General features: G+C 39.3%; 4 protein-coding genes across 5 annotated transcripts in view; 3 read left to right on the top strand and 1 right to left on the bottom strand.

Annotated features, from left to right (window-relative positions):
• The first annotated feature begins 2,010 nt into the window (after positions 1–2,010).
• On the top strand, positions 2,011–7,711 carry LOC116264932 (disease resistance protein RPV1-like). The gene is made up of 5 exons (XM_031645397.2): positions 2,011–3,052; positions 3,274–4,378; positions 5,206–5,493; positions 5,580–6,848; positions 7,044–7,711. Exons 1-5 carry the CDS (start codon positions 2,256–2,258, stop codon positions 7,401–7,403), a joined length of 3,819 nt encoding a protein of 1,272 aa, XP_031501257.1. The 5' UTR covers positions 2,011–2,255; the 3' UTR covers positions 7,404–7,711.
• A 1,358-nt stretch (positions 7,712–9,069) lies between these two features.
• LOC116265060 (disease resistance protein RPV1-like) lies at positions 9,070–14,805 on the top strand. Of its 2 annotated transcripts, XM_031645596.2 has the most exons (4): positions 9,071–10,237; positions 10,382–11,480; positions 12,435–13,964; positions 14,102–14,805. In XM_031645596.2, exons 1-4 carry the CDS (start codon positions 9,462–9,464, stop codon positions 14,456–14,458), a joined length of 3,762 nt encoding a protein of 1,253 aa, XP_031501456.1. In that variant the 5' UTR covers positions 9,071–9,461; the 3' UTR covers positions 14,459–14,805. The 2 variants fall into 2 exon arrangements, with proteins under 2 accessions (XP_031501455.1, XP_031501456.1); XM_031645595.2 differs by having other exon boundaries at positions 9,070–11,480.
• A 2,587-nt stretch (positions 14,806–17,392) lies between these two features.
• Positions 17,393–23,676, top strand: LOC116264788 (disease resistance protein Roq1-like). The gene is made up of 6 exons (XM_031645176.2): positions 17,393–17,489; positions 17,603–17,777; positions 18,515–19,068; positions 19,173–20,265; positions 20,974–22,467; positions 22,562–23,676. Exons 3-6 carry the CDS (start codon positions 18,536–18,538, stop codon positions 22,982–22,984), a joined length of 3,543 nt encoding a protein of 1,180 aa, XP_031501036.1. The 5' UTR covers positions 17,393–17,489; positions 17,603–17,777; positions 18,515–18,535; the 3' UTR covers positions 22,985–23,676.
• A 750-nt stretch (positions 23,677–24,426) lies between these two features.
• LOC116263671 (disease resistance protein RPS2-like) overlaps positions 24,427–27,071 on the bottom strand; it is a 38,764-nt gene continuing 36,119 nt past the window's right edge. Inside the window, exon 2 of the mRNA XM_031643402.2 lies at positions 24,427–26,174. Within this exon, the coding sequence (XP_031499262.2) occupies positions 24,588–26,174 (1,587 nt within the window). The 3' untranslated portion in view covers positions 24,427–24,587. The remainder of the gene's footprint in view (positions 26,175–27,071) is intronic.

The following is a 27,071-nucleotide window of genomic DNA, read 5'->3' as shown; positions in this document are numbered from 1 at the left end:
ACAATATTGTCACAAAAAACGTCATTTTTTTTTAAAAAACGCGTATTTAATACCAAAAACAGTTCTACCGTATAATATTCATACTATTCTTTTTTTAAAAAAAAGAACGTCGAAAAACAAAAAACGCTTATAATACCTGTTTAATACCCGTATTATATGTTATTTTCCCGTTTTTTGCCGTTTTTTTCTCGTTTTTTGCCGTTTTTTATTAATTATTATTTTTTATAATTTTTAAGATGTATTAAATGTTTAATTTTTTAAAAAAATTTGCCGAACTTTTTTTGTTTTATTTCCGATATATAAAACTTTACCGTATTATACCTGTTTTTTTTTCACCGTTTAATACCCATCCTCGTTTTTTATGACAATGCTTTAGATCCTACCTTTCAGTAGGTCCTTTGCTTCCAAAAGAAGATGAGGATGATTCTTTGCTTAAGAAAGGAGGAGGAAGATGCCAAGTTTACAAGTTTTGCAGTGCTACCAAACCACTCGAATGCCCGCAGCTAAAAAAAGGTCATGGCTCCACCACGCTCAACTTTCTTAGGTTTGTTGCTGATTAAGTTCAAGTGCCACCTTCCTCTTGCTATGCTTTTCATGGCTATGCTTTTCATGACCATGTTATGCTAGTTGAACGTAACTTAGTGCGCATTTATTGATTATGCGAGTATATATTATGCTTATACGTAATGTATAGTTCTTTGGAATGATTTGATATAGATACTCCCTTTTTTTTTTTGAGAAATATGTGGTGTCGTGAATGACTCAATGACCTGCAAAATTCGAACAGGCTCGAGCCCGCTTAGGTCATGGTATGATTGTGGAGATTTCACACTTTAGGCAGCGTTTGGTGCCGCCGATAAAAAGTCAGACTCGACCTTTTTTGTCGATAGGTGATCACAATGCAGAGATATTTCCTTTGCAGAGGAGAAATGATCATAAGAGAAATTATTTGGCCTGTCAGACATGACTTTGCAGATATGTATTTGGATTTATCCGGCGCCTTTAATGAAGCCCAAATAGAAGCAAGCAACTCGTTGAGCTCATTTACAGTGAATTAAACAACTGGTTGAGTTCATTTATGGGCACCAGATAAAGTGCTAAACGGGTTTTTTTGTGGCCTACTTATGATATAGGCCGAATTTGGATCACCTAAATTCAAAGAAAAATTCATGAAAACCAACGAAATTTGATTACTTCAAATTTTAAATTTATCCATCCAAAATAATATGCTTTTCTTGATATGGGCAGAAGATCCATACTAAAATCTATAGTTCATAAAATTAAAGAACTTGTGTCCAACCTAGGATGTATACATGAAATCCTCATCTCGCTTCTTACATTACACAAGGATTGATCTAGGATCAAAAGATTGAATGGCTGATCTTAAATCCATGGAACTCAAATATTAAGGATCTTAGATCAAATAACTAGGGAGGGTCAAACATGTATTAATGAAATAATTTAACCTCCTATTGGCAAATAATATCGGCTTCTAAAGCAAATAGTTCAGCCGTAATCAAATAAAATTTGTAGCAGGCCATCCTCGCGTATTTACTACAGATGTAAACTGGTGGAATATGGTTTTCAAATTCTGGCTTTTTTTCGTTATAAATTTCTGATACTTCGAAAATTAGATAGCTTTTGGGCAGAGGGCGTACACTTCTTAGGAAGAAAAGAAAGTTTGAAGACTCATTTAAGCCCAAGCTTTTAATTCAATCAACTTTTCTGTTTTCATATTCAACCATCTTAAGTTGATCCGCTTGTTTGACCTCCAAAAGTTTGAGTCTTATGTTTTGTTTGTCGTTTTCCCATTGCTTTCTTAACCCGTTTAGTCTATTTTTTTACATTATATAAGATGTTTTACTATAATAATCGTTGCACTTGCTTTTTTTTTTTTGTCTCTTTCTAATCTCAATCTCGTGCATGTTTCTTATTAATCTTCGTTTTGTTTCCATTGACTTTATTTGTTTGTCTATTTGCAAGATAGTTGAGAAAACATGATTATTTATTGAGAGGCTTCTCCGTCTAGCTTCTATGAGGGCACAATTTTTTGTACTTCAACCACTATTGGATGTTTCTGAATTTTGGAGACAAAGGACGTGATTTTGTGGTGATCTTCCACCATTATTCGCTGTCTCTGGAAGTTGGGAGAGAAAATGATCTTTAATCATCAACCATTGTTGGCTCTTTCTGAAATCTACAGAGGAAATGAGTGAAACAGGGACTGCCACAAGGGGAAGAGGAGAAGGGAATCCATGTCGCCAACAAGAAAAATGCTGATGATTGTGATGATGCTGGTAATAGCAATGGCTGTTGCAGCAGCAATAGTAGTATGGAGAATTAAAACAAGAAGAAGGAGGAGGAGACCAGCTGCTGCATCATACATTGGGAGAGAAGAGACGGAGGAAATTTTGGTGTCTTCTGCAGGATTGCCTTCAGATACAAAGGTACATCGTGGTGAATCTGAGGAATGCCCTGCAACTTCTTGTTCGTCGCCCCCACCCGCTGCAGTTGCGGGAGATGAGGGTGAGGACCGCGCAGTGTCTTCATCAAGGTACCCTTCAGGTCCTTCAGCATCAGAGGATGGGGCTGGTTGTGTGTTTGAGTTTGAAGTGTTCATCAGCTTCAAATGGCAAGACACGGCCAATGGCTTCTGTTGGCAACTCCATGAGGCACTCAAGCAGAAAGATGTAGGTGCTTTCCTCATGAATGCCGATGATGAGATGTTGAACCCACGGGATATGAGTGAGAAGGCATCTGAGGCCATGAACAAGGCGGAGGTCTTCATACCCATCTTCTCCAAAGGCTATGCGGGGAGCAGATCCTGCCTTGACGAGATGGCCAAGATTGTCGAATGCAAAAAATTGATGCTTCCTGTGTTCTATGACATTGAGCCAAGAGAAGTCAGAAACCAAAAGGGACCATTTGAAGCCGCCTTCAAGAGATATGAACAGGATGACGGATTGGACAAGAAGAAGGTGAAGGCATGGAGGGATGCTCTTAAAGAAGCAGGGGAAATCAAGGGATACGATGTGAAGACCGACGCGGAAGGGTATGCTCTCTCTCTCTTTCTTTCTATGAAAAAAAAAAATCGTCATAACAATAGCCTTTTGAAGGGAGAAATGAAAACCATTCTAAACTGGGAAACGAAAACTGTCAAAAAAATAACCTTTTCTTTAACTCGCTGAGGACATTTCTTCTGTTTCGATTCAATAATTCAATCCGCTCTTCGTGCTACAATACTTAGTTCTTGCGGTTGTTTACTTTTCGCAGGCAAGAGAGAAAGCTTATACAGTTAATTGTTAAGAGGGTAATAGATGGAGTAAACAAGATGTCCGTTAATGTAGCTAAGTACCCTGTTGGGCTTGATTCGCGAGTGTCCGACGTGATGGAGTTGTTGGATCTACAAGATTATCGTTCTCGAATGTTAGGTATCTGCGGCATCGGAGGAGTTGGAAAAACAACCCTTGCGAAGGCTATCTACAATAAATTGTCTTCGAGCTTTGAGGCTCGCTGTTTTCTGTTCGGTATTAAGGAAACATCAAAAAAATTCAATGGGCTCGTTTCCTTGCAAAAACAGCTTATTCTTGAAGTCCTGAATGATAAACATACGACTATAGCTAGTGTTGATGAAGGAATAAACGTGATCAAGAAGAGATTCCATTGCAAGAGCGCTCTTATTATTCTCGATGATGTAGATGATAATGGCCAAATTAAGGCCCTAGCGGGTGCTAGAGATTGGTTCCATCCAAAAAGCAGAATACTTATCACAACAAGAGATATGCATGTTTTGAATTTGCAAAAATTGACGAAAGATGACATTTTTCAGCTGGAGGAATTGAATGATGAACAGTCACTTCAACTTTTCAGCTATCATGCTTTTGGACGGTCAAAGCCAATAGCGAAATACATCAAATTATCTGAGAACATTGTACAGTCTACAGGTGGACTACCATTGACACTTGAAGTAGTGGGGTCACTGTTTTTTGACAAGAACAGTCTGGAGGAATGGGAAGATGTATTGAAGACTTTGAGGAAGAATCAGCCTAAAGATGTTCACCAGAGTTTAAGAATAAGTTACGATAATCTTGATCTAACAGAGAAGGAAATGTTTCTGGATATTGCATGTTTCTTCATTGGAAGGGGCAAGGAAAATGCAATCTACATGTGGAAGGATTGCAACTTTTTTCCAATTATAGGAATTAAAGTCTTGCTGCACAAATCTCTCGTTAAAATTGCTGGCAGAGAGGATGAGTTCGAGATGCATGATCAGATTCGAGACATGGGTAGGCAGATAGTTTTGCAGGATAGGAGTCCTGGTCTGCGGACAAGGCTCTGGAATAATGACGATATATTTGATGTATTACAACATCAAACGGTACGATCTAAATCAACAGATCTTTTTGAAGTCCCTTTACTCTTCTATATAACAGAGCGGTTTGTTTACTAATCTATGTTATAGTGTCAGCATACATCAAAGCTTATTCTCTTTCAAACCTGCATTGGTGCTTCCTCAGATTTTAGTATATTGTGAATTGCACCATTTTCGTAGGAATCGTAGTTGGGAGGCTGCTCTGTTAATTTGGATGGATGTGGTGGAAGATTCATGTTGTACAGTTGTAGTCGGTCAATCTTAGATTGCTTCTAATGAATGGAAATCTTGTCGTTGGCTAGATTAACTCTTATAGCCCTTTGTTTCATTGAAAACTTGGAATGATCATGTTTTTTGGTTGCAATATTGTACCCTGATCATTTAGGCAAGTCAGCACGTAGCATTGTGTTTCCTTGACTTTGTTGAGATAATGTTGTAGTCCATTGAAACAAAAGTGTTGCTTGAGGGAGAAAGCTCGGTTCTTTTTTTTAGTTAAGATGAATAATATAATGTTCTCCTACTTTCTTTAGTTTGCCTTACACTACTTGCTATAAATTTTGTTGCCCTTTTCATTTAAATGAGAAAAAAGGAAAAAATATATGTGACTGTAAAATTCGTGACAGACTATACATTACTATGAAAATTTTTCTTGACTGGATTCATGATACATTATCTCCTCAGTTTGCTCATGCATAGCAGTATTCTACCAATTTGTGAGGTTTTTCCTTGCATGCGCATAGAATCAAATAGTCAATGAAGCTGATCCTTTTGGCATTGGTGGTTTTGTATTTGTGCATTCTTAGTTTTGAACATGGTTGTCTTCTTTCTTTCAGGGGACAAGGAATATTGAAGGTGTTGTGTTCGATTTAAAAGAGGGTGATAAGATGTGTTTGAACTCAAAGGAATTTACAACTATGCCTGAACTTAGGTTGCTTAATGTGAGTTATGCTGAATTTGAAGGTGACTATCAGCACCTTCCCAGGACACTCAAGTGGTTGGAATGGAGAGAATGCCCCTTGGACTCACTGCCGTATGACTTTTACCTTGAGAAAGTCGTTGTCCTTGACCTATCTTATGGCATGATAACCAAAGTCTGGGAACAAGAAGGAGCAACAACCAAGGTAGGCATGCAATCTTGTGTCATTTTTTTCTTTTTATTTTCTTCTTTTCATTAAGTTTTCTCATTTTTCTTTTCTATTGTTCTCAGGCATTTGATAAATTGAAAGTCCTTGATCTCAATTGGTGTGAAAATCTCACTGCAGCTCCAGATTTTTCTAGCATGCAATATGTAGTGAAGTTGGTATTTGATATGTGTTGTGAGTTGGCTCAACTTGATGACTCTATTGGTCTGCTTAAGAGTTTGAGGTACCTGAGTATGATAGATTGCAGAAAATTGAAAAAATTACCCAACAACATTTGTCAGTTGCGTTCTCTTGAAATTCTTGACGTCTCCCGTTGCTATAAAATTTCTGTATTACCGGAACAGTTGGGAGATTTGGAATCATTGAGTAGGCTTATCATTGATCAAACTCGCATAATAGCTCTCCCAGACTCTGTGTCACTCATGAAAAAACTGGTTGTGCTATCGGTAGAAGGTTGTAAATTACTCAGAGGGCTCCCAGAATGGATTGGAAGAGTTGAATCTTTAAGAGAACTCAAATTGCAGGAGTCTTGTATAGTATGGATACCAGAATCCATTGGGTCTTTGACCAACCTGTTAACCTTAGATGCTGCAGCTTGCATGTCACTTCGGACTCTACCTGACTCAGTTGGCAATGCAAAAGCTTTGAGGCATCTTGATTTGAGTGGTACAGCCATTCAAGAGCTTCCTGATTCCATTGTGTCATTGGAAAAGCTTGAGACATTATCTGTGCATGGTTGTCCTAACCTCAAGGCCTTAACTTCCTCCATTGGATTGTTGAAAAATCTTGAGATGCTATCACTGCATAGATTAGGTATTAAAGAACTCCCTGAAAATATTGGAAGCTTAAGAAAATTAAGAAAGTTAATCTTAGCTTCTAATCCTGAGCTGACCATTCTTCCTTCTAGCTTTTTCCTTCTCACCTCTTTAGAGGATTTGAATGCTGCCGAATGCAATTGGTTGGAGGGGATAGATGGGAAAGATTTTGGTAAATTGTCTTCATTGAGGGAACTGCACTTAAATAGTAGCAGTTTCCGCAGCTTACCTTCAACTTTGTATAGCCTTTCTCATCTCACGCTACTGAATTTACATGAATGCAAAAGGCTCCAATTTCTCCCCAAGCTTCCCAGGTCCTTGCTGAGTCTTGCTTTAACAGACTGCATTGCATTGGAGAGTATCTCAGACATGTCAAACTTGAGTTCCTTGGCAATACTAGATTTGGATGGATGCTTGATGCTCTATGATGTCCCTGGCCTTGAAAATTTGAAAAGCTTGGAGAAACTGTCTGTGAAACACTGTAGCAGACTTTCTGATACTTTAAGAAACAGGCTTAAGGTACATTTTCCTTATGCAAATCAGCTGCATTTTTTGTACTTGAAGCCATTAGCTCTTGTTTTGCTCGACAAGTGAATTCATAATACATTCTAAAATTGCAAATATCATAAAAAATTATGTTTATCGTTCTAGCTGTAACAATGGCTTGCCAAAGAGTTGCTGACTGATGAAATTCATCCTCTCAATTTTGTTCAGGTGGCGAATTTTGAACGTTTATCCCAGTTCTCAATTTCCGAATGTCTAAGGCTTGGGGACTTTGCAGATTCGCGGCTCTCTTTTGTTATCCCCAAAATGTCTAGAAGCAGAAAGGTTCACTTGGATCTGAAGGGATGTTTCAACAGTGGTAAGGAGATGTCTGTGGATATTGAAGTAACAGCAGGTAAACATACTGTCTATCGGAGCATCGGGCAACATGTTCTTCAGTTGGATCAATATTGCCAAATAACATTCAGTGAGGACGATGAAATTCATGAGCACATGAGAGGTGGATACGTGGTTGTCCACATAGCAAGGGAAGGTCTGGGACAAGGCAATATCTATGCAACCATGGAGTGAGCTGAGTTTGTGAAGAGACTTACAGGTCTTGGATTTGGACAATTAAGCTTGTGTTTCGGCAGGCAATTTAGTTTGTTTCCTGTCTCCTTGCATTTAGGAATGCACTGGGGTTTGTAGTGGAATACGTCAGTGACCTCTTAATTCATTAAAAAACTTCACTGCAGCAGTTGAACGTGCCGCTGTCATTGTTGTAGTCACCTGTTAATCGTTGGGGCAATGACCCTTCAACCTCTTAAGAACTTCTATCAATTTCCGTAGCAAGAACTTAAATAGCATTCATGTCTGAAGAATCAAATTTAGCATATTCATATCTTTGCGAAGTCTCTCTCTCTCTCTCTCTCTCTCTCTCTCTACCTTAAATATAGTAAAATACGGAGGTTGACATTGAATAGATGGATTTAACCACAACTTGTTTGATTCAAGAATAGATTGGTCAATTCGTCAATCCCCTTTAACCAACGGGTCCATCAAATGTTTTATTTACTTTTGGGGATTAAAAGAGACTCGTCAAGTCGTATACGAACAAAACTGTGGAAAGCTCATGCAACAAAAGAAATGAATTGAGAATTGAGCCAAAAGCTTCAGCTCGACATCCTTCGCTTTTTTGAATAAATTTTATAGAAACTCTAGAGATCTAGGTATCAAAGATCGTAGGATCTCTTTTTAACTTTTAACTCTTTATAGGAGACAGACAAGTCACTCAATAGGTGGACACTTGGTCGTGCTGGTTAACCTACAATATTTAAAAACTTCAACCTTTTCTTTCACATGCTTAACATAAAGATTAAGGTTTTTTTTTTCCTTTCTTTTTGCGACTGTATCTTAGGGGCACACATATAATGCTGGTGTATATATCGAAAGTGGAATTCCTCTCTAGACGTTTGGAAAATTTGACACGTATATATATATATATATATATATGAGAGAGAGAGAGAAACAAAAAAAAATGTGGAGAAATAAATTTTAAGTGTATACATTGTGCCAGATTAAGCCTCCAATACCCCACTAGGGCAAACTCGATTCAATAAGTTTTTTTTTTTTTTTATTGAAATTTATCGAACTGGCCCAAATGTCAAATAGGCAGCCCAAGCTCAGCCCAAGTTACTCGTGAACCGTAGAGATTAAGTCAAGGACAAAATCAAACCACTTTAATTCTTGGTATGAAATATTTTAAGTAAAACTCAAACATGTTGACGTGTTTACATAAGCATGTTATTTTAACGAAAAGTATTGATTTTCTACTATTTTGATCTTACAAGAGCCACTAACTTTTTGATGATCCGAAAAGTACATTTAAACTCGAATTGGAAACTAGTGACTTAATGCATGGTTTCAATCAAATAAAACTTGAGATCCTATCTAAAAAGTTAGATTAGTTCAACTATGAACATTGATTAAAAAAATGGATAGCAGGGAACAACAAACCTCAGCCATCCATCATGATGAACAGTTTAAAGAAAAGCAAGAAAGAAGATGTGAATTAGTTCATATATTTTCTTTTTGTTTTTCTTCATACCATCCATCAAATGATCTTTATAAGTAAGTTGGGTGACTTCAAATTTTTTAATAGAAGAAAAATTGAATGGTGACTTGAGTTTTTAAGGTAAGACCGTCGGGTTGAGAACTTGTGGCTGTCATGGTCGGCCGACTACCTTTTGTTGTTTTTTCAAAAAAAAAAAACATTTCTTTGCGGACAAGGAAGGGAAGGTATCAGCACATTCTGTGTCAACAGCAAATCTTGAACATTTTGGTCTTTTTTGTTTTAATAACTGAGATGGAATCAGAATTGGGTTGGGGGAGGGGGGATGTCATGACCCTAAAACTTTCTTTTGGAAGGAGAATTCTACAAAAATTCTTCTCGAATTTAAATATATTGAAAACAAATGAGGGGTTAAGTGCAGAAATCTAAGACTCGAGCTTGTTTGTGGTACATGCGCAAAGGTTTTCTACTGTTGCTGCAGCTAACCTTCGACCAATGATATTGGCTGTTTCCGGGAAATTTGGAGAGGAAAAGAGAGAGCTGCCAGGGGAAGAGGAGAGGGCAGTCCGAGAAGAAAAATGCTGATGATGGTAGCAATACTGGTAATGACAATAGTCATGGCATCATATGTAATAGTATGGAGATTGAGAAGTAGAAGAAGAAAGAGAACGGCTGCTGATCCAAAAATTGAGAGGGAAGTAGGAAAAGAAGTTCGGGTGTCTTCTGCAGAATTACCTTCAGATAAAAACGTAGATCGTCGTGAAGTTGAGGTATGCCCTGCAACTTCTAGTTCGTCGCCCTTGTCCGCACCAGGTGCGGGAGATGAAGGCGAGGACCGCGCGTTGTCATCTTTAGGGACTCCTGGAGAACCTTCAGCATCAGAGGATGGCTCTGGTGGTGCGCTTGAGTTTGAAGTGTTCATCAGCTTCAGATGGCAAGACACAGCCAATGGCTTCAGTTGGCAACTCCATGAGGCACTTAAGCACAGGGATATTCGTGCATTCCTCATGGATGCCGATGCAGATATGTTGAAGACGGGGAATATGATGGAGACGGCATCCAAGGCCATGAACAGGGCGGAGGTCTTCATACCCATCTTCTCCAGAGGCTACGCGGAGAGCACATCCTGCCTGGAGGAGATAGCCAAGATGGTAGAATGCAAAAAATTGATGCTTCCAGTGTTCTATGACGTTGAGCCACGGGATGTCAGAAACCAAAAGGGACCATTTGAAGCAGCCTTCAAGAGATATGAAAAGGACGAGGGATTGGACAAGAAGAAGCTGAAGGCATGGAGGGATGCTCTTAAGGAAACGGGGGAATTCAAGGGATATGATGTGCAAAACGAGGCTGATGGGTTCTCTCTCTCTCATTCTCTCTCTCTGATGAAACCCTTCATAATGAATAGACTTGTATTTGGCTTCTCGCAAACTACCCTACTTGTGTTTTGTTTGTGTATTCTTGTCACCACCAGATATTTATCAAGCTTTTTTTTTTGCAGGCAAGAGGGAAAGTTTATCCATTTGATCGTTAAGAGGGTTTTAGATAGATCACACAAGATTGACGTGACGAAGTACCCAGTTGGGCTTGATTCCCGAGTGTACCATGTGATGAAATTGTTGAATCTTGAAGATTATGTTGCTCGAATGATTGGCATTTATGGTATTGGAGGAGTTGGAAAGACAACTGTTGCCAAGGCTATCTGTAATGGAATCTCATCCAGCTTTGAGGCTAGCTGTTTTCTTTCGGATGTTAAGGAAGTAGCGAAAGATTTTAACGGACTTGTTTCCTTGCAACAGCAACTTATTATCGAGGTTTTGAATGATAAGCATACATCTGTAACCAGTGTCAGTCAAGGAATAAACGTGATCAAGAAAAGAGTTCATTGCAAGAGCGCCCTTATTGTTCTTGATGATGTTGATGATGATAATCAGATTAAAGCTTTGGCTGGTGCTAGAGATTGGTTTCACCCAAAAAGTAGAATAATTATCACCACAAGAGATAAGCATGTTTTAAATTTGCAAGGAATCGAGGAACATGAGATGTATCATCTTGAGGAACTGGATGGTGAACAATCACTTCAACTTTTCAGCTACCATGCTTTTGGGAGACCCAAGCCTATGAACAAATATGTAAAGTTGTCTAAGAAGGTTGTAGAGTGTACAGGTGGGCTGCCACTAACGCTTGAAGTGCTGGGATCGCTTTTCTTTGATAAGAACAGTATAGAGGAATGGGAATACTTGTTGAAGACCCTAAAGGAGAATCAACATAAAAATGTTTATATGAGTCTCAAACTAAGTTATGACGGACTCGATCAAACGGAAAAGCAAATATTTTTGGATATTGCATGCTTTTTTGTCAGAAATGGCAAGGAAAATGCAATTTTTATGTGGAAAGACTGTAACTATTTTCCGATTATAGGAACTAAAGTATTGTTGCATAAATCTCTTATTAAAATTTCTCCAAGCAAGGATGAATTTGAAATGCATGATCAGATTAGAGACATGGGCCGGCAAATTATTTTAGAAGAAAAATGTCCTGGGCTGCGTACAAGGCTGTGGAATGACAAAGAGGTTTTGGATGTGTTGCGAAATCTCAAGGTAAGATATTAATCAGTAATTTCCTTTTGATCAGATCCGCTCTTTGTTTCTAATTGACATATATGGTGTTGTTTCTTTAACAAATGGTTCATTTTCGTTAGAGTTTGCCTTTGGACTTCTCTGGTACTAACCTATTTTGGCTTGCTCACTAGCACCATCTCATAGGAACCAATGGTACAGTACTTTGTGAAATTAGATGAAATATGTTTGGATTCTCAAGTGTAAAGTATTCCCCCCAAAAAAAAAGTTGTTAGTCTTCATTGAATTGTTAAATGTTTAATTGAATCTTGTTATGCCAAGATCCAACTCTTACAGGTCTTTGATTTATTTTAGGCTTGAAAGATTCATGCTTTTGTCTGCAAATTTTATTTGGATCGACCACAATCAAGTTATCGAGATCTGTTTCTTAGAAGATAATTTTTCTCACCTATGTGAAATACACAGAAAGTCATGATCAGGTGCACTAAATCCAACTCCTAGTCCTACAATCTGAGAACGGACATGACAATATTCTCTTTCGTCTCTCATAATTTCTCCTTGCTTTTCCTTTTGTTGATTTGAACAGCATGAAAGGAAAATAAAGACAAAGGCATGCCTTCCCCAGAAAAAAAGTGTGTCTCTAGCACTATGGATAATTTGTAATGAACTGCCTTGTCAATTACTTTTCATCACTAGAAAAATGTGCTTCTACCTTATGGTTTTTGTCTTTCTCAGCTTGTATGAACCAAAATCTTAATTTATATGGCCTTGAGTGTAATGTTTATTTCTTTTCTTTACCATAGGAAACAAAGAGCACATAAAGAAATGCAAGAATTGCACGCACACACAAAAACACAGACATGCATGCAACTGGTTATGTAAATCCACTTGAATGTTCTTAAAACACCAAGTTGCATATGCGGATTTTGCTCCTAAATGACATACGAAATTCTGATCATTTTGTCTTTTTCTTAGGGAACCAACAAAATTGAAGGTATTGCTTTTCATCGCAGTGTGGAAGATTTGGACACAAAACAGTTTGAGGAGATATGTAGACTCAGGCTACTTCGAATGCGTTATGCTAGATTCCAAGGTCCATACCATCATCTGCCTAGTACATTGAAATGGTTGGAGTGGAAGGGATGCCCATTGGAGTCATTACCGACAGACTTTAATCTAGGGGAAGTTGTTGTACTTGATCTAACGGAAGGCATGGTAACTCAAGTTTGGAGTCAAGGGTCAAGGTTCACAAGAAATCTATTTCCTTTCAAACATTTTATAAGTTGGTTTCCTGAAATTAGTTATCCCTACAATTTTAACAGATTGAGAGTTCTCAATCTCGGTTTATGCAAGAATCTCATTGGTACTCCTGATTTTACTACTATGCCAAATCTGTTCAAGTTGATACTTAATAAATGTGGTAAATTGGTCGAAGTTCATGAATCAATTGGCCACCTGAAGAGCTTGGTCTTCTTGAGTATGCAAAGTTGTGTCTCTCTGAACAACCTCCCAGACAGTGTCTGTCATTTGAGTTCTCTCAAAACACTTGATCTTCATGGCTGTTACAAGATTTCAGCTTTACCAGAGCAGTTGGGAGATTTGATATCATTAAAGGACCTCATCCTGGTTGCAACTAAAATAAAAACTCTTCCTGAATCCATGACAAATATGAAGAATCTTGTGCTGCTATCTTTAGTCCGGTGCACATCGTTGAATCATCTGCCTGAGCAGATTGGAAGATTGGAATCATTGAAAGAGCTTAAGTTGAACCAATGTACCATACAGAGACTTCCACAATCCATTGGGCAGTTGACCAACCTTCAAATACTGGATGCTGCATCGTGCACATCACTTGTGTCTTTGCCAGAATGTATTAGCAATTTAAAGAATTTGAAGCAGCTTTTTCTAGATGATACATCCATTAAAGATTTGCCTGAATCTATCGGTTTACTGAAAAATCTTGAGGAATTATCATTATTTGAATTAGGTATTAGGGAGCTGCCTGACATCTTTGGAGGTCTCACGAAATTGAAGGTTTTAAACTTGTGCAATCCACATCTCAAAGTGCTTCCTTCTAGTATGTTCCATCTGCACTCCCTGGAGAGGTTGTATGATGTCGACTGTAACTGGTTAGAGGGGACAGATATGATTGATTTTAGTGATTTATGTTCACTAACCCAGTTAAGCATCAGGGGAGACAATGTGTACATGCTACCATCAAGTCTGAACAGCTTTCCAAAACTTCAGGTGCTTACTCTAAATTACTGCAAGAATCTCAAGTTTATCCCAACACTTCCACATTCATTGACCAGACTTTCTGCAAGTGAATGCCCTTCTCTGGAAAAAATCTCAAATGTTTCACATCTGAATGCCCTGCGGAGCATATCGCTAAGAGACTGCACGAAACTTGTGGACATTCCTGGTCTTGAAAAACTAAGACACTTGGAAGAATTGCATCTTGGAGGATGTAGCAGCCTTACCCACGTCGTAAGGGACAGAATAAAGGTTATGCTTTTCTTAGCTTGGTGATAATATTTCCATATTAGTTCTCTTCAATTTTGAAGTTTATTATGTACGTAGACTTTGTTACTACTTTTTTTTCTCCTTCTTTTGTCAACTAAATTATGTCTAAACTTTTTCAGGTAGCAAACTTTGAGCATTTGTTGAAAATGGGGATCTCTGGAACTCCGACTTCTTCAGGTGGACAGATATCTTTTGTTATTCCCAAAGTGCTGAACATAAGTAGAGTTCAAATCTCAATAGTAGGAAGTTTCGATTGCGACCAAAAATTAACAGGTCATATTGAAATTGTCAAGGAAGATTGTTTAATCTTTGAGACCAGAAGGGAGGCTGTTTATCAGTACTTCTGCGCTTTTCGATTTGGGGAGGAAGACGACATGGTCAGGCAAATAGGGAGTGGAAATGGTTACAGGATTGTGCGTGTATCATTGGATGATGGTCTCATAACAGGAGGCGACATCTTTGTTGGCACTCTTTGAGCTGCCTAAAATTTGCTCAGCCAGCAGGCATTTGCTTGGCTTCTCCACTATTTTGGCAATGTGGATAGCATTGCCGGTTGACCAAGTGTTACGGTTCGCCTGGTTCTTCAGAACCGACTAGTAATGGCTACCTTTGGAGGAAACTACGACAGAAAGCATTCTGAAAACTGCAGTTAAGTTCAAGCTATGATGAAACATCATTCGGGACTTGAATTACATGCAGAACACACAATCACGAAAGAAACAGATGCGGAGAATTCCGTGTGCTACTGAAAATGATTTCTAACGTGATTAATGAATGTTATAATTCTTGTAGACGAATGTCAATAAATTTGATTTAGATTCGATATCTAATTTAATTTAAGAAGAAAAAACAGATATACAAAAAAAAAAACAGATATATAAAAAAAAACAGATATATAAAAAGAAATTGATGTCTCAATTAAGAATTCAAAGTGGCTTCAGATATAAGAATGACATCCAATCTAATACAGATTCATATTTAAATAAATATTAACCGGATTTGAATTCGGAGTTACATCAAACATAGTTTTCAATAAATATCCTACACTGAATGTCTTATAAGTTTAAAAGTCGAATAAAGATTCAGATGTTAATTTAAAAATCAGATTCAGGTCGAATTGGTATTATGAATTCAAATTTTGGATATGGATATCTTTCCGCATATATATATATATATATATATATATATTCGTAAACCAAATCGGAATCTTTTGTTGAAGCAAGAAGACGGACCTGTATTTGGCTAGTAGTGGACCAAGCTAGGTTAGGTGCAAACTGGTGGGGGCCCGGGCGGCGTTCTTGGGGACCAAGCCAACAACATCTTATTGACATCTTTGCCCCCGCAGATGCAGAATTATATGGATTTATATTTTTTTAGTTTTTTTTCTTAATTTATTTTATTATTTAACTAAAAAATGACAAAAAGGAGATGGGATGAGATGATTGAATCAATAAGACACGATACCAAATATTTACATTAGTTCAAGGCACCATTACTGCTTTCTCACACCTTCTGCTAAGCGGCTAAAAATAAAAAAATGTAGCTGAAAAAGTGAAAATACTACAAATCATTGCTAAAGTACCATATATTATTATTCACATCATAAATTGCTGTTATATTTTTTAACAATATATTATTAAGTTTTAACCATACAAATGCAACAACATGGTAGATCTGAATATATGTATATGTAAAATCTGTTGGTCGAATCCGATAGAAATTTAACCCCACCTGAACTATAGGATTGAATGGTGCAGATCAAACCAAAAAAAAAAAGCAAGGAGGAAAAAACCATCACCCAATTTTTATTTTCACTCCTTCAAAATTTGACAAAAAAAACAATTTTGACATTAATTAATGGATAAATTTTTTATGTAAAAAAAAAACAAGAACAATATAATATTAAATGTGCAATTTCTTTGCAGCCTCAATCACTTTTACTTTTACTTTCTATTTCTATTTGCTTAAGTGTCAAAGGCTTTGTTTTGACGTGACATGACCTTGAAGATCAGATTCAAAGGATCTGAAAAATCATGTCGGCAACGTGTGTATCTAATGTCATACGCGATGTGCTATTGTATTTTATACATATGTATATTATGACATAAAAGGCCGGACCATGATATGACATAATCAATACGTGATTATTAAAAGAAAAAAATTATTGTTTATGGTTTTGAGAAAGAAATAAAAAATTATTAAAAAAACTTATAAAAATAAACATAAATTATGTATGATCAATTTGCGACCCATTTTATTCGTACTTCTTTAAACCTTTTACAATATTGAACCATTATTACAAAAAAAAACGTATATGAGTATTAAACCACAAATAAAAAGATGAATATAATACACTAAAGTTTTATATTTCAAGAATAAAATGGAGAAAGTTCAATATTGAATCACTCCTTAATGTGTACGGGTATTAAACGACAAAGAAAAAAATAAGTATAATATGGTAAAATTTTATATTTCAGATATAAAGCGGGAAAAGTTTGATAAATTTTTAAAAAATTTTAAATATTTAATATATCTTAAAAATTGTAAAAAAATAAAAATTAATAAAAAACGATAAAAAACGAAAAAAAGCGACAAAAAATATATAATACAAATATAATATGGGTATTATATGCGTTTTTTGTTTTTTGACATTTAAAAAAAAAGCACGTTTTATTCCCGTTTTATATGGCAGAAGGATGCATTTTTTTTTTAAAACTGCGTTTTTTTGTGACAACTAAGACTCATAACCCACGCTACCAACCAACCAGTGTGGCTGTTCGAGTGTCCCGAACGATGTTTTATGAAACACTGCGTTCCGGACAAAGCAGCTCGGGCCTCAAATATGACCAAAATGCATTCAGACAGATGTGAAAAAAGATAGGACTGGACGCAATGTTCTCATGGAGCATGTGTACAGGCACGTGCCTGCGAGTGGGAAATGGACGAACGGACACCCCCTGTGGTTCGGCATGTCCCTCGGAACGCGTTTTTTTTTTTCGGCATTTCATATTTTTGGGCACATTATTGTTTATATGTGATTCGACCCCTTTGGGCACATTATTGTTTTAATTTTAAAGAATATTCAATTTGGTTTCCATTTTGAAGCTTATTGAATCAAGAGCGCAAAGCGTCAAGTTTAAATAGATTTTTATTTTTAATTTGTTTCTAATTATCATTTTAATTATTTTGTGAAAAAATGTCTTTTTAATGTTTTTGTTTTGAAGATCGTCGTGATCGGTTCCAAACACCGATTTTTGCAACTTTCAATCGGCTTGACGGTTTGGCTGCTTCCATGAAATGTAAAGGACATTGCAGTGAAGCTACGTACGAAACTGAAGGCTGAAGCTCTCTCTCTCTCTCGCGCGCGCGCGTATAAAAGGGAGAATTTAGAGGCGTCCCTTTGTGGAACTCTTCCTCAAGAGCTTGAGGGTGGGCATGTCTTTGGCAATTAACTCCTCCAGAACTTCTGTGGTTGCTTCGTCTGTCTTTCTTGTGACTTCTCTTCAGGTATTAGAAAATGTAGTTTTTTCGTTTTTGTTGCTCTTTTTTAGGATTACGTTTCATATGTCGAATGTGTTTTCTGTTTATCTGATTCGTTCTGGAGCCATTATCAATTTTAGGGATTTGTAGTGAGGATTGTTGTTTGGTCGATTTGCCTTCAATTAAGAAGAAGAAGAAGAAGAAATCAATACCTTCTGGTGACCTCCATAATTGGTGTGCGGCTGTGATGCTGTGCTCGAAGAAGGACGGATGCATAATCGGGTTTCAGTTTGACTGAAACCGTGAAAATTTTGGGTGAGTCCACCAAAAACCATTCAAGCTGTCGACACTTGTTTTTAATTTTTTTCAGAAGCAAAATCAGCAGTTGGGTTTGAATCGCCCGATTCTCAGGGATGATTCAAGCGATTCGGACAAAAATCGGCCGATTTTTTCAAAGACCCTTGAATTGGCCCCCGCGTCAAATTGAAAAGGGGCCGATTCGGACCCATTTTTACAGCACCATGCTGAAGCACCAACCTACTTAGGTGTTCTACTCTCATAACGAATTGACCGTTACGTCGCACCAGCAACATGGCCAGAACTCATCTCCGTTGCTAAGGTCGTCGATGTCTCGGTAAGGGTACACTAGCAACTCACATAGAAGACTCCTGTGACCTAGTGGCCTGAAGCCCTCGCTTTCTGGAAGGAGCCCACACCAGCCACTTGAGCCTCACAGAAGGTGGTGCAAGATTCATATTTTAAGTTATATTCGTAGGTGGACTCGTTCGTATCTTCCAATGATTTGTTGGGTCAGTATATTTTTAGTTATTTTCAGCACACGGGCCTGAGGGCCGGCGGATCCCAAAAGTCTAAGACCTTGGAAATTTGGAATTCCGGCCATCAAGGACCTTGTAGAAAAGGATGATTTGGACCACCGAAAAAGAGCATGAAAGCACTCTGTTCTCTGTAAGAAAACGTTGCGTCGGATGGGGTTTTATCATTCTACATGGGACTCATTCTAGCTTGTCGCCCTTCTGTTATCTCTTTGGCAGGACTATCGCCTTTGCCAAGCAATGGAGGAAATTGACACGAGGAGGTGGGGAGCGGTCTTCTCTCATGATGATGGAGCAGGGCCATCCTCACTACCTTCACCAAGAGACGATGGGTGGGAGTTCGATGTTTTCTTAAGTTTTAGAGGGCAGGACACCCGCAATGGTTTCACTGGCCATCTTTATCAAGCCTTGCTAGAAAAGGGTGTCACTGTTTTCATAGACGACCAGACGCTGGAGAAGGGTGAGAAGGTGGAGGAGCTGTTTAGGTTCATAGAGAGGTCCAGGATATTTGTTCCCATCTTTTCCAGGGGCTACGCCGATTCTGTATGGTGCTTGCAAGAGATCGCCAAGATTGTGGAGTGCGGGAGGTCCATACTTCCTGTCTTCTTCCATGTTGAGCCTTCCGAAGTTCAAAACCAGAGAGGGCCTTTTCGGCCGGCATTTGAGAGCCATGAGAAGAATGAGGGGCTGAAGGAAGAGGATGTGAGCAAGTGGAAGGATGCCCTGCGCAAGGTTGGGGAGATCTCGGGGTTCAACCTGAAGGACGCTAATTGGTATGCCATCAGCCTTACCCTTCCCTCCCTCCCTCTCTCTGATTGACACTTTGCTCATCTGATCATTACGGGAAAGATCGAGTAATCTTGTGATTTCATTGCAGGCACGAGGCAAATCTCATAAAGAAAATTGTGAATAGGGTCCTGAAAGAAGTGAATCCGAGCTGCCTCGACGTAGCTGTGCATCCTGTGGGACTTGATTCTCGCGTAAATGAGGTTTTGGAGTTACTGAAGATTGAATCTTCTTATGAAGTTCAAATGGTCGGCATCTGCGGGATGGGCGGGATCGGCAAGACCACCCTTGCCAAAGCAGTCTATAACAGATTACATTCCAGTTTCGAAGCCTGCAGCTTTCTTGCAAACGTCCGAGAAGTATCATCACATGCCAATGGCGTTGTCACCTTGCAAGAACAGCTGCTCCGTGACATTTTCAGGGACAATAAAACACGTATAAGCAACAAGGACGAAGGCATCAGCCAAATCAGACGACGAATTGGTGGTAAGAAAGTTCTTATTGTTATCGACGACGTTGATCATAAAGATCGACTTGACGAATTGGCTGGTAGTCGAGATTGGTTTGGTGGTAAAAGCAGAATCATCATCACCACTAGAGATGAAAAGGTGCTAAGTTCGCGGCTGCATGTCATCTACAAGCTTGCAGAATTGGATTGTGCCCAATCGCTTCAACTTTTCAGTTGGCATGCGTTTGGGCAGCCTGAGCCAAGGCCGGAATACGGCGAATTGTCGGAGAAAGTTGTGTCCGTTGCTGGTGGTTTACCTTTATGCCTTAAAGTATTTGGGTCGCTCTTCTATGATATCGAAAGTTTTGACGAATGGAACTCGATGTTGGAAAAGCTGAAAAGAGTCCAAGATAAAGAAGTTCATGAGAGATTGAGAATTAGCTACGACGGACTTGATGAGGAAACGAAGTGCATATTCTTGGATATAGCATGTTTTTTCATTGGGAAGGACAGAAAGAATGCGGTTTCCATGTGGAAAGGTTCTAAACTTTCTCCAATTCCTGCAATTCGAATCTTAGAGCGTAAATCTCTCATCAGAATAAGTGATAAGACGGGGGAGTTCGAAATGCATGATCAAATTCGAGACATGGGAAGACAGATTGTTCGGCAGCAAAGCTCAGTGCCGAGCAGGTTATGGGAAAATGAGGAAACGTTAAACGTGCTACAGGAAAAACAAGTAAGTATCAGCTCCATATTGTTCTTTTTTTTTTCTTTTAGTTAATGATGCAGAAAGTTTGATGCCCTTTCTTTACTGATGGACGAGTGCAGTCTTCATAAAATGGAAAACTTGAGGGAATGTTTTATTATTGTCAGCAGTTACGGATGCGTTTGGATGTTTCTCTGAAAAAAACGTGTTTGGATGTATACCAAAATTAAATGCCTCTATGTGCATTTACCTTTGAAGTAAGAGAACATTTTCAAATGCACTTAAAAATATTTATTTGGGTAAAATGAGTTAAAAAATTTAGGCTACAAAGGCTTTGATTTTTTTTTTTTGACCTACCTCTCTTTCGGGTATTAAATATTTTATTTTGAGCCTTATTTGTTGGTGACAAAAATGTTATTTTACCTTCAAGTAGAGAGAAATTTCGTCTTCCTAAATGCAATGCGTACCTAGAGATTGTTTTCTTACTATAACTTGCCTTTTTTCTTTTGAAGCTTGATCCAAATGAGCTTAAGGGCGCTTGAAAATTTCCAAACAAAACATGAAAAGTACTCCTGCATTAGTGTCGTACTGAGGTTAAGGCTGGCCAGAAGTGAATTCATGCTTGAGGTTCAGTTTAGGTCTAGGACATTGCAGTATTCAGACCTGCATCATTTTCATTTTGCTGATACGCGAGTCTCATAGTTGTTTTTTACTTAACATGCTGCTTTCTCATCATAGGGAACAGAGAATGTTGAAGCCATCTTTCCCCAGCTCGGTTGGGGACGTATCTTTTTGAACACTAAGCAATTTAAAAACATGCCGAAACTGAGAATGCTTGATATCAGCGGTGGTAGACTGGAAGGCCCATATCACCATTTTTGCAAATCCCTGAAATGGTTGAGATGGAGGAGATGTCCATTAAAGTCGTTGCCCATTAGCTTTCATCTTCGAAATGTTGTGGTACTTGACCTGTCAAGTAGCGAGATAGAAGAGGTTTGGGATCAAAATGGATGGAAATGGTCGTCCATGATGAAAAATCCGATTCTCCTTAGTCCTTCCCGTCATGGTAACCAGGCGTGGTCATTTGGCCAATTGAATGTCCTCGATCTCGGGTGGTGCAAGAACCTTAGGGGAACTCCAGATTTTAGGTGGATACCGAACGTAGCCAAGTTGATATTTGATGGATGCACCAGTTTGAGACGAGTCGATGAATCCATCGGCCACCTCAGTAGCCTGGTTTGCTTGAACCTGAGAGAGTGCTCTTCTCTGGAGCAAATACCTGATACCATCTCTCGCTTGAGTTGCTTGGAGACGCTGGACCTTCACGGATGCTCCAATGTTTCAACCTTGCCAGAGAATTTGGGAAATTTGACATCATTGAAGAACCTCGTCCTCGACGCTACCAATCTAACAGGTTTGCCTGAATCTGTGACGCTCATGGTGAATCTGAAGTTGCTATCTTTATGCCGGTGCCGGTCGCTGAAGCAACTCCCGAAACTGATCGGAAGGCTGAAATCCTTAACGGAGTTCCAAATAAGTCAAGGGGAGATACCAAGTATTCCGGAATCCATCGGCCTCTTGACCAACCTCCGGAAACTGAAAATTGAAGGATGCAGATCACTCGTTGCTTTGCCAGCTTCCATCAGATCGCTGGAAAACCTTGAGGACTTATCAATTGAGGGCTGCAAAGGCATCAGAGACATCCCTGATTTCTTCGGAGGTCTACTGAAACTGAAAAGGCTAAGCATGGGAGGTACTGATCTCTTGAAAGCGCTTCCTTCAAGTTTCTTCCATCTCCGCTCACTGGAGAGATGGAGTTTCTCTTGCACCGGCCAGCAGTTCGAGTGGGCAGGTGGGGCTGATTTCAGTCATCTCTCTTCGTTAACTCACGTGGACTTCAGCCCGCATTTTGCGAGCTACAGTTATGCATGCCGCGGCTTGCACTCAGGCTTGGACACCTTCCCTCGACTTGAGAGCCTCGACTTAAGCAGATGCCGCGATGTTGGTAGCATACCGAAACTCCCACCATCGCTGATCCATCTGAATGCCGCGTGCTGCGAGGCTCTGGAGACAATTTCAGATGTCTCGAATTTGAATATGCTGCGAGAATTAAATCTAAACAAGTGCGGGAATCTCGTCGACATTCCTGGCCTTGAGAAATTGAAATGCTTGGAGAACTTGGATCTTAGAGAATGCACCAGCCTTTCCGATGCCTTGTGGAACAGGATGAAGGTAAACAAAGAGAGAATTGTGCCTTATGAATGGTGGCTTATTAAATTTGGTTTGCTAATCCGCAATTTATTATACTATAAATGTTTGTTTTCAGGAGGCGAATTTTGAAGGCTATGTAAAGCTCCGCCTTCCTGGATTTCTGAATTGTTCGAGCCCCAACAGGACGGGAGTAATATCTTTCCTTGTTCCAAATGTGCCGAGTGTGGGTTCTTTCAGTGTCCAGTTCGAGCGTTTCTGGAGGGGGCAGTCCGTGACAAGTACTCGGTTTATAGTCTCAAAGGATGATTTTTTGATCTGTGATCGGAGGGGAATGCAATGGAGAGAAATGTCGTTGAGGGAAATGGAATGTGGAGAGCTGGAATCGAACGCCCGCATCGGGTGTTTGGTTCTTCGAGAACAGAAGGAAGCGGAAGAAGTTAGCCAGATGCTAGCAAATGGAATTGGCTACCGGACGATGGATCTTACAGTCGCCGGAGCTTACAAGTTGAGAAAATGTAGTATCGTTTTGAGGAGGTAAACCCCCACTGCTGCACATCATGGTTAAGCTGCCGCTTAATTACCTGGTGCAGCACGCACTGCTGTTTTGGATCCTTGACTTGTGAGGAAGATTTTTCTTGTTCAAGGCAAACAGGGGATGAGCACATTTGTGACCTCTGAATAATTCGTTTGAAACGAGAGATCATTAAAGGTTAAGTGGTCGAGTATTGATCTTCCTAATCGATCACGAGCTAATCTTGATACACAAGAATTAAAGTTGTACAACCCAAGAAATTGGTTTCGCAGTTTACTTTCATTCGTCAGGAGCAGAACCATTGTACTTATTGGGGTTGCTTTTCTGAGGATTTATGCTTGTTTTCCAACTTGTGCCGTTCTCCTCAACCTGATAGACTTGATGAAAACGAGGAATCACACAGGAAACTCGAAGGGAATGCCCATTTAGATGTTAAACTTTTGCTTGGCACTCTGTTCCCTGCAGATACTTGGTTTGTCACCGGCGCCAAAGGTGCAGCTTTAGACAGTTGCAAGATAATGAAAAATAATTGTGCTTGCTAACAGAAGTGCATCTGAAGTTCAGTTGGGAGATTCAGCTGTTGAGTGGAGATGCAGGACTGTCTCAAGAAAGCTCTGGATTTGAATTCATATTATATGTGATTCTGTGACCGCGTGCAAGATTACATGATATGGTACATCGTCGATCATTTGATGGTATAGTCCATCTCTGCATAAGCTAAGCCTTTGGAAGAATCTTTAATTTTTAAAAATGGACATTTATATATAATTAAGTATATCCCAGTTTTCAAATGATGGTTTCTCCTAATTGATGTATAGGTCAGAGGTGAGATGGAACACTAGAAAAACCAACCAGCGACCTCCAAAAATAAAACTTGTAGTGCACCATTTGAGGGCCGTCCTCCACCAGATGAGGACAGACCTGATCGCCTGACAGGCAATAAGCAGGTTGCTCCAACTTGAGTCAACAAGCTGATCAAGTTTTACGCAATGAAAGTTCTTAGCCATAATTCAAGTCTTAATGAACTAAACCACTTTTCGAGTATCAACGACTAGCAACAATTAAAATCAATGGGGTAGAATAAATTACTTTTTATTTGGATATGGCTATTACCTAGTCCAAGCTAACCGAATCAAAACCTATTTTGATGTGGATCGAGCCTTCCACTCCAAATTGATTTTCTGAAACTAAATCCAAACTTGTCAAGCTAGCTTAAAATCTATCATTTTCTTGTACTTCGATTTTGGTTCTGCGTAGGATTGAGATTGGATTCATACTCAAACGTGGAACTGAATACCAGATCCCAACATGGATTCTTTTTTCTTAGCAAGCTCTAGTCAAATCAACTTTTCTTTTACACAAGGTCTTTATACAAATCTTCAACAAATTAATTTATGCACGACATTGCAAACGTTTTGCAATTCGAAATCAAACAGACCATTCCTGCAGTTTCATACAAAAGAAAGCCAAACAACATATCAATCCACAAACAAGAAGTTCTTCAATCTCAAAAGCCACTCAGCAGTAGCAATCCGGAGCTTCACTCCCAGCCCCTTGAAAAAGCTCTGAATCCACTACCCATTTTAAACACCAAGTCAATTCGACCAAATTAAGCTTTGTCAAAGAACCCTTCATACTTATCCACCATCGATGATGCAGTGGCTAGGATCTTGGCAACCATGTCTTCTTCCTCAAATTCGCTCTCCCACTTGTTGAATTTGCCTTCAAACTTCATAGTCGTCGACGTCTCTAAGATTCTGCACTCTATGGTAACGTCATCTTTCCATGACTGTAGAGATGTACTTTGGTCAAAGAATTCGAAATCAGCAACACTTCTCACTACAAGTGCTAAATCATCTAAGCGTCTCAAGCCCAACAGCTCCTGCAAGCTGGCTTCACCGACCAGGCCCTCGCTTTGCCAAGCATAGGAACTACCTCCCATCTTGAGGATTTCCAGAAAACAGAGTCTGGGCAAGATCCCACTAGCAACTCTCTTGAGATGCACAGTGGCAAACATGTGCAGGTGTCTCAGCTGAGTCAGTTCACCGATTTCCACTGGCAGCTCTTCTATTGGGGTGGCTGAGAGATCAAGAGTGATCAGTTGCTTGAGAGCCCCTACACCTGTTATGTTTCTCAAGGACCTGCAGAAGTCCAAATCAAGCAATCGAAGCTTCACAAGATGAGAGATTGATCTTGGCAGAGAATCAATTCCTGTCCATGACAAATCTAGAAAGCGAAGTTCCGGCATTTGCTCAAAAAACTCTGGGGAGATCTTTCTCAGCTGATGGTTGCTACAGAGGTGCAGGCAAGTGAGATTGGGACAGTTTGGGTTCTGCTCAAGGCTTGTTATATGGTTTTCTTTCAGTGATATCATCTCTGCTTCTTCCCATGCTTCTCTGTCTGGTGCTTCGAGTAGCTTTTGATCGATCTTCTTTATGAACTCTTTAGATTTGATAATTAGAGCTAGGTCCTTCATCACATCATTGAATTTAATAAGGCCTCCATCACGAACTTCGATCATACTTGCATCTCTTAGATCTTCTATCAGATGAGCCCCCTTCTCATAAGCCTCCAACAATGTCATTTCCTCTGTAAGGTCAATGTAGCCTTCATAAATCCACCAGTGTATCAGTTCTATCACATTGACCTCCTGTTTTTCTGCATATAAAGAACACGCTAAGAAACATTTTCTTAGGAGTTCACTTTCCAAGTGATCATAACTCAACTTCAAACGCAGGAACAACTTTTCGAAGATTCGCCTTGAAGGCCTAAAGTGCATCCAATCACCCAACATTCTCAGCCAAGAAACCTCATCGCTTCTGCCCGCCATAGCCTCCATTGTCGCTTTAAGTGCAAGAGGCAAGCAATCACATTCTTTTGCAACTCGTTTAGCTATGGGCTCGATCGATGGCTGCTTCACGACGTCGCCGGCTGCTTCACAGATGTAGCTCCATGCATCTTCCTCAGTAAAACCAGACACCCTGACATCAACCTGAGTGCCCATAAGGTCACACAGTTTGCGGTTTCGAGTGATCACCAAGAGCTTGCAGCCATTTTCTTCAGTGGGTTCAGGAACTCCCAGTTCTTCTAAACTGATTGTTTCCCACAAGTCATCTAAGATGAGAAGGAACTTCTTCCCTCTCAGCCTCCTGTACAACAAGGCAGCAGCTTTCATGTCATCATCTTCACTATCAACCTTAATAACGCCTAGTTCCCTGATCAAATCATTTCTCAGAGTTCTCAAGCCGTCTTTGACGGTGAAGAAGAGGATACAATCAAATATTTTATTTTTCAATTCATTTAAAGTTCCCAGTGCCGTCGTGACATTCAAGGTTTTGCCTGTTCCAGCCATTCCCCAGACTCCAATCTTTTGAATTGCCGGGTTTAAGAAGCATAGAATCAATTTCGCGTTGAGGCCAAGCTCACTGTCCTGTGATTCTTCGTTATTGGTGTCACGATTTTCTGAATCCTTTTTCCTGTTCTTTAGGCTAAAATGGCGTAACATGCCGGTAAATGTGCTCATGTCTGAGACAGAATGGGATATGTCAATAGATCTGCAAAGGAGAGATATGTGCATGAGTTAATAACTTATCTCAACCTTGAAAAAACACCATCAATGAAGAGAGTCAGGTCTTTCTTCCATCCACATTCTTCACCCGATTTCAAGTAAAAAGAGATGCACGTTGGCAGAGAAAAAAGATGTACAGTGGTGAGGTATTGAAGTCTTTGGTTGCCTCTTTAAGCGTTTCACCAAATGGCTGGTTTGAGGAATTTTTTTGGCTACGGAGCACCTTTATAAAAATTCTCAATTTTTTAAGGGTCACAACATATATAAACAAATAAATAATTGAAAGAAATTTATGTAAAAATATTTAAAAATAAATAAAAATTTTGTTGCTGGCATGGGCAACTGCTTATGGCAGCCTATATGTAGCTCCATTACTGATGATATGTTTTATGCGAGTGATATTTTTGGTTCCAAGGGCTTAGCTTAGTTGGTCAGACTGATGGACTGCTAATATTCTAGGCAACTGCTGCATTCTTATTTGGCTTAACGCTTTTAGCCTTTGTTATATATATAGAACATACTGTA

Source organism: Nymphaea colorata, chromosome 11, assembly GCF_008831285.2.
Source record: "Nymphaea colorata isolate Beijing-Zhang1983 chromosome 11, ASM883128v2, whole genome shotgun sequence".
Lineage (NCBI taxonomy): Eukaryota > Viridiplantae > Streptophyta > Magnoliopsida > Nymphaeales > Nymphaeaceae > Nymphaea > Nymphaea colorata.
The sequence above is the reverse complement of the archived record's forward strand: the minus strand, read 5'-3'. Positions and strand labels throughout refer to the sequence as shown.

Coding starts and splice junctions, on each gene's coding strand:
- LOC116264932 (XM_031645397.2), top strand. CDS start 2,256: ATGTCGCCAACAAGAAAAATGCTGATGATTGTGATGATGCTGGTAATA. Junction 3,053..3,273: donor GTGAAGACCGACGCGGAAGG/GTATGCTCTCTC, acceptor TACTTTTCGCAG/GCAAGAGAGAAAGCTTATAC. Junction 5,494..5,579: donor AAGAAGGAGCAACAACCAAG/GTAGGCATGCAA, acceptor TATTGTTCTCAG/GCATTTGATAAATTGAAAGT.
- LOC116265060 (XM_031645595.2), top strand. CDS start 9,462: ATGCTGATGATGGTAGCAATACTGGTAATGACAATAGTCATGGCATCA. Junction 11,481..12,434: donor ATGTGTTGCGAAATCTCAAG/GTAAGATATTAA, acceptor TCTTTTTCTTAG/GGAACCAACAAAATTGAAGG. Junction 13,965..14,101: donor TCGTAAGGGACAGAATAAAG/GTTATGCTTTTC, acceptor AAACTTTTTCAG/GTAGCAAACTTTGAGCATTT.
- LOC116264788 (XM_031645176.2), top strand. CDS start 18,536: ATGGAGGAAATTGACACGAGGAGGTGGGGAGCGGTCTTCTCTCATGAT. Junction 20,266..20,973: donor ACGTGCTACAGGAAAAACAA/GTAAGTATCAGC, acceptor TTCTCATCATAG/GGAACAGAGAATGTTGAAGC. Junction 22,468..22,561: donor CCTTGTGGAACAGGATGAAG/GTAAACAAAGAG, acceptor GTTTGTTTTCAG/GAGGCGAATTTTGAAGGCTA.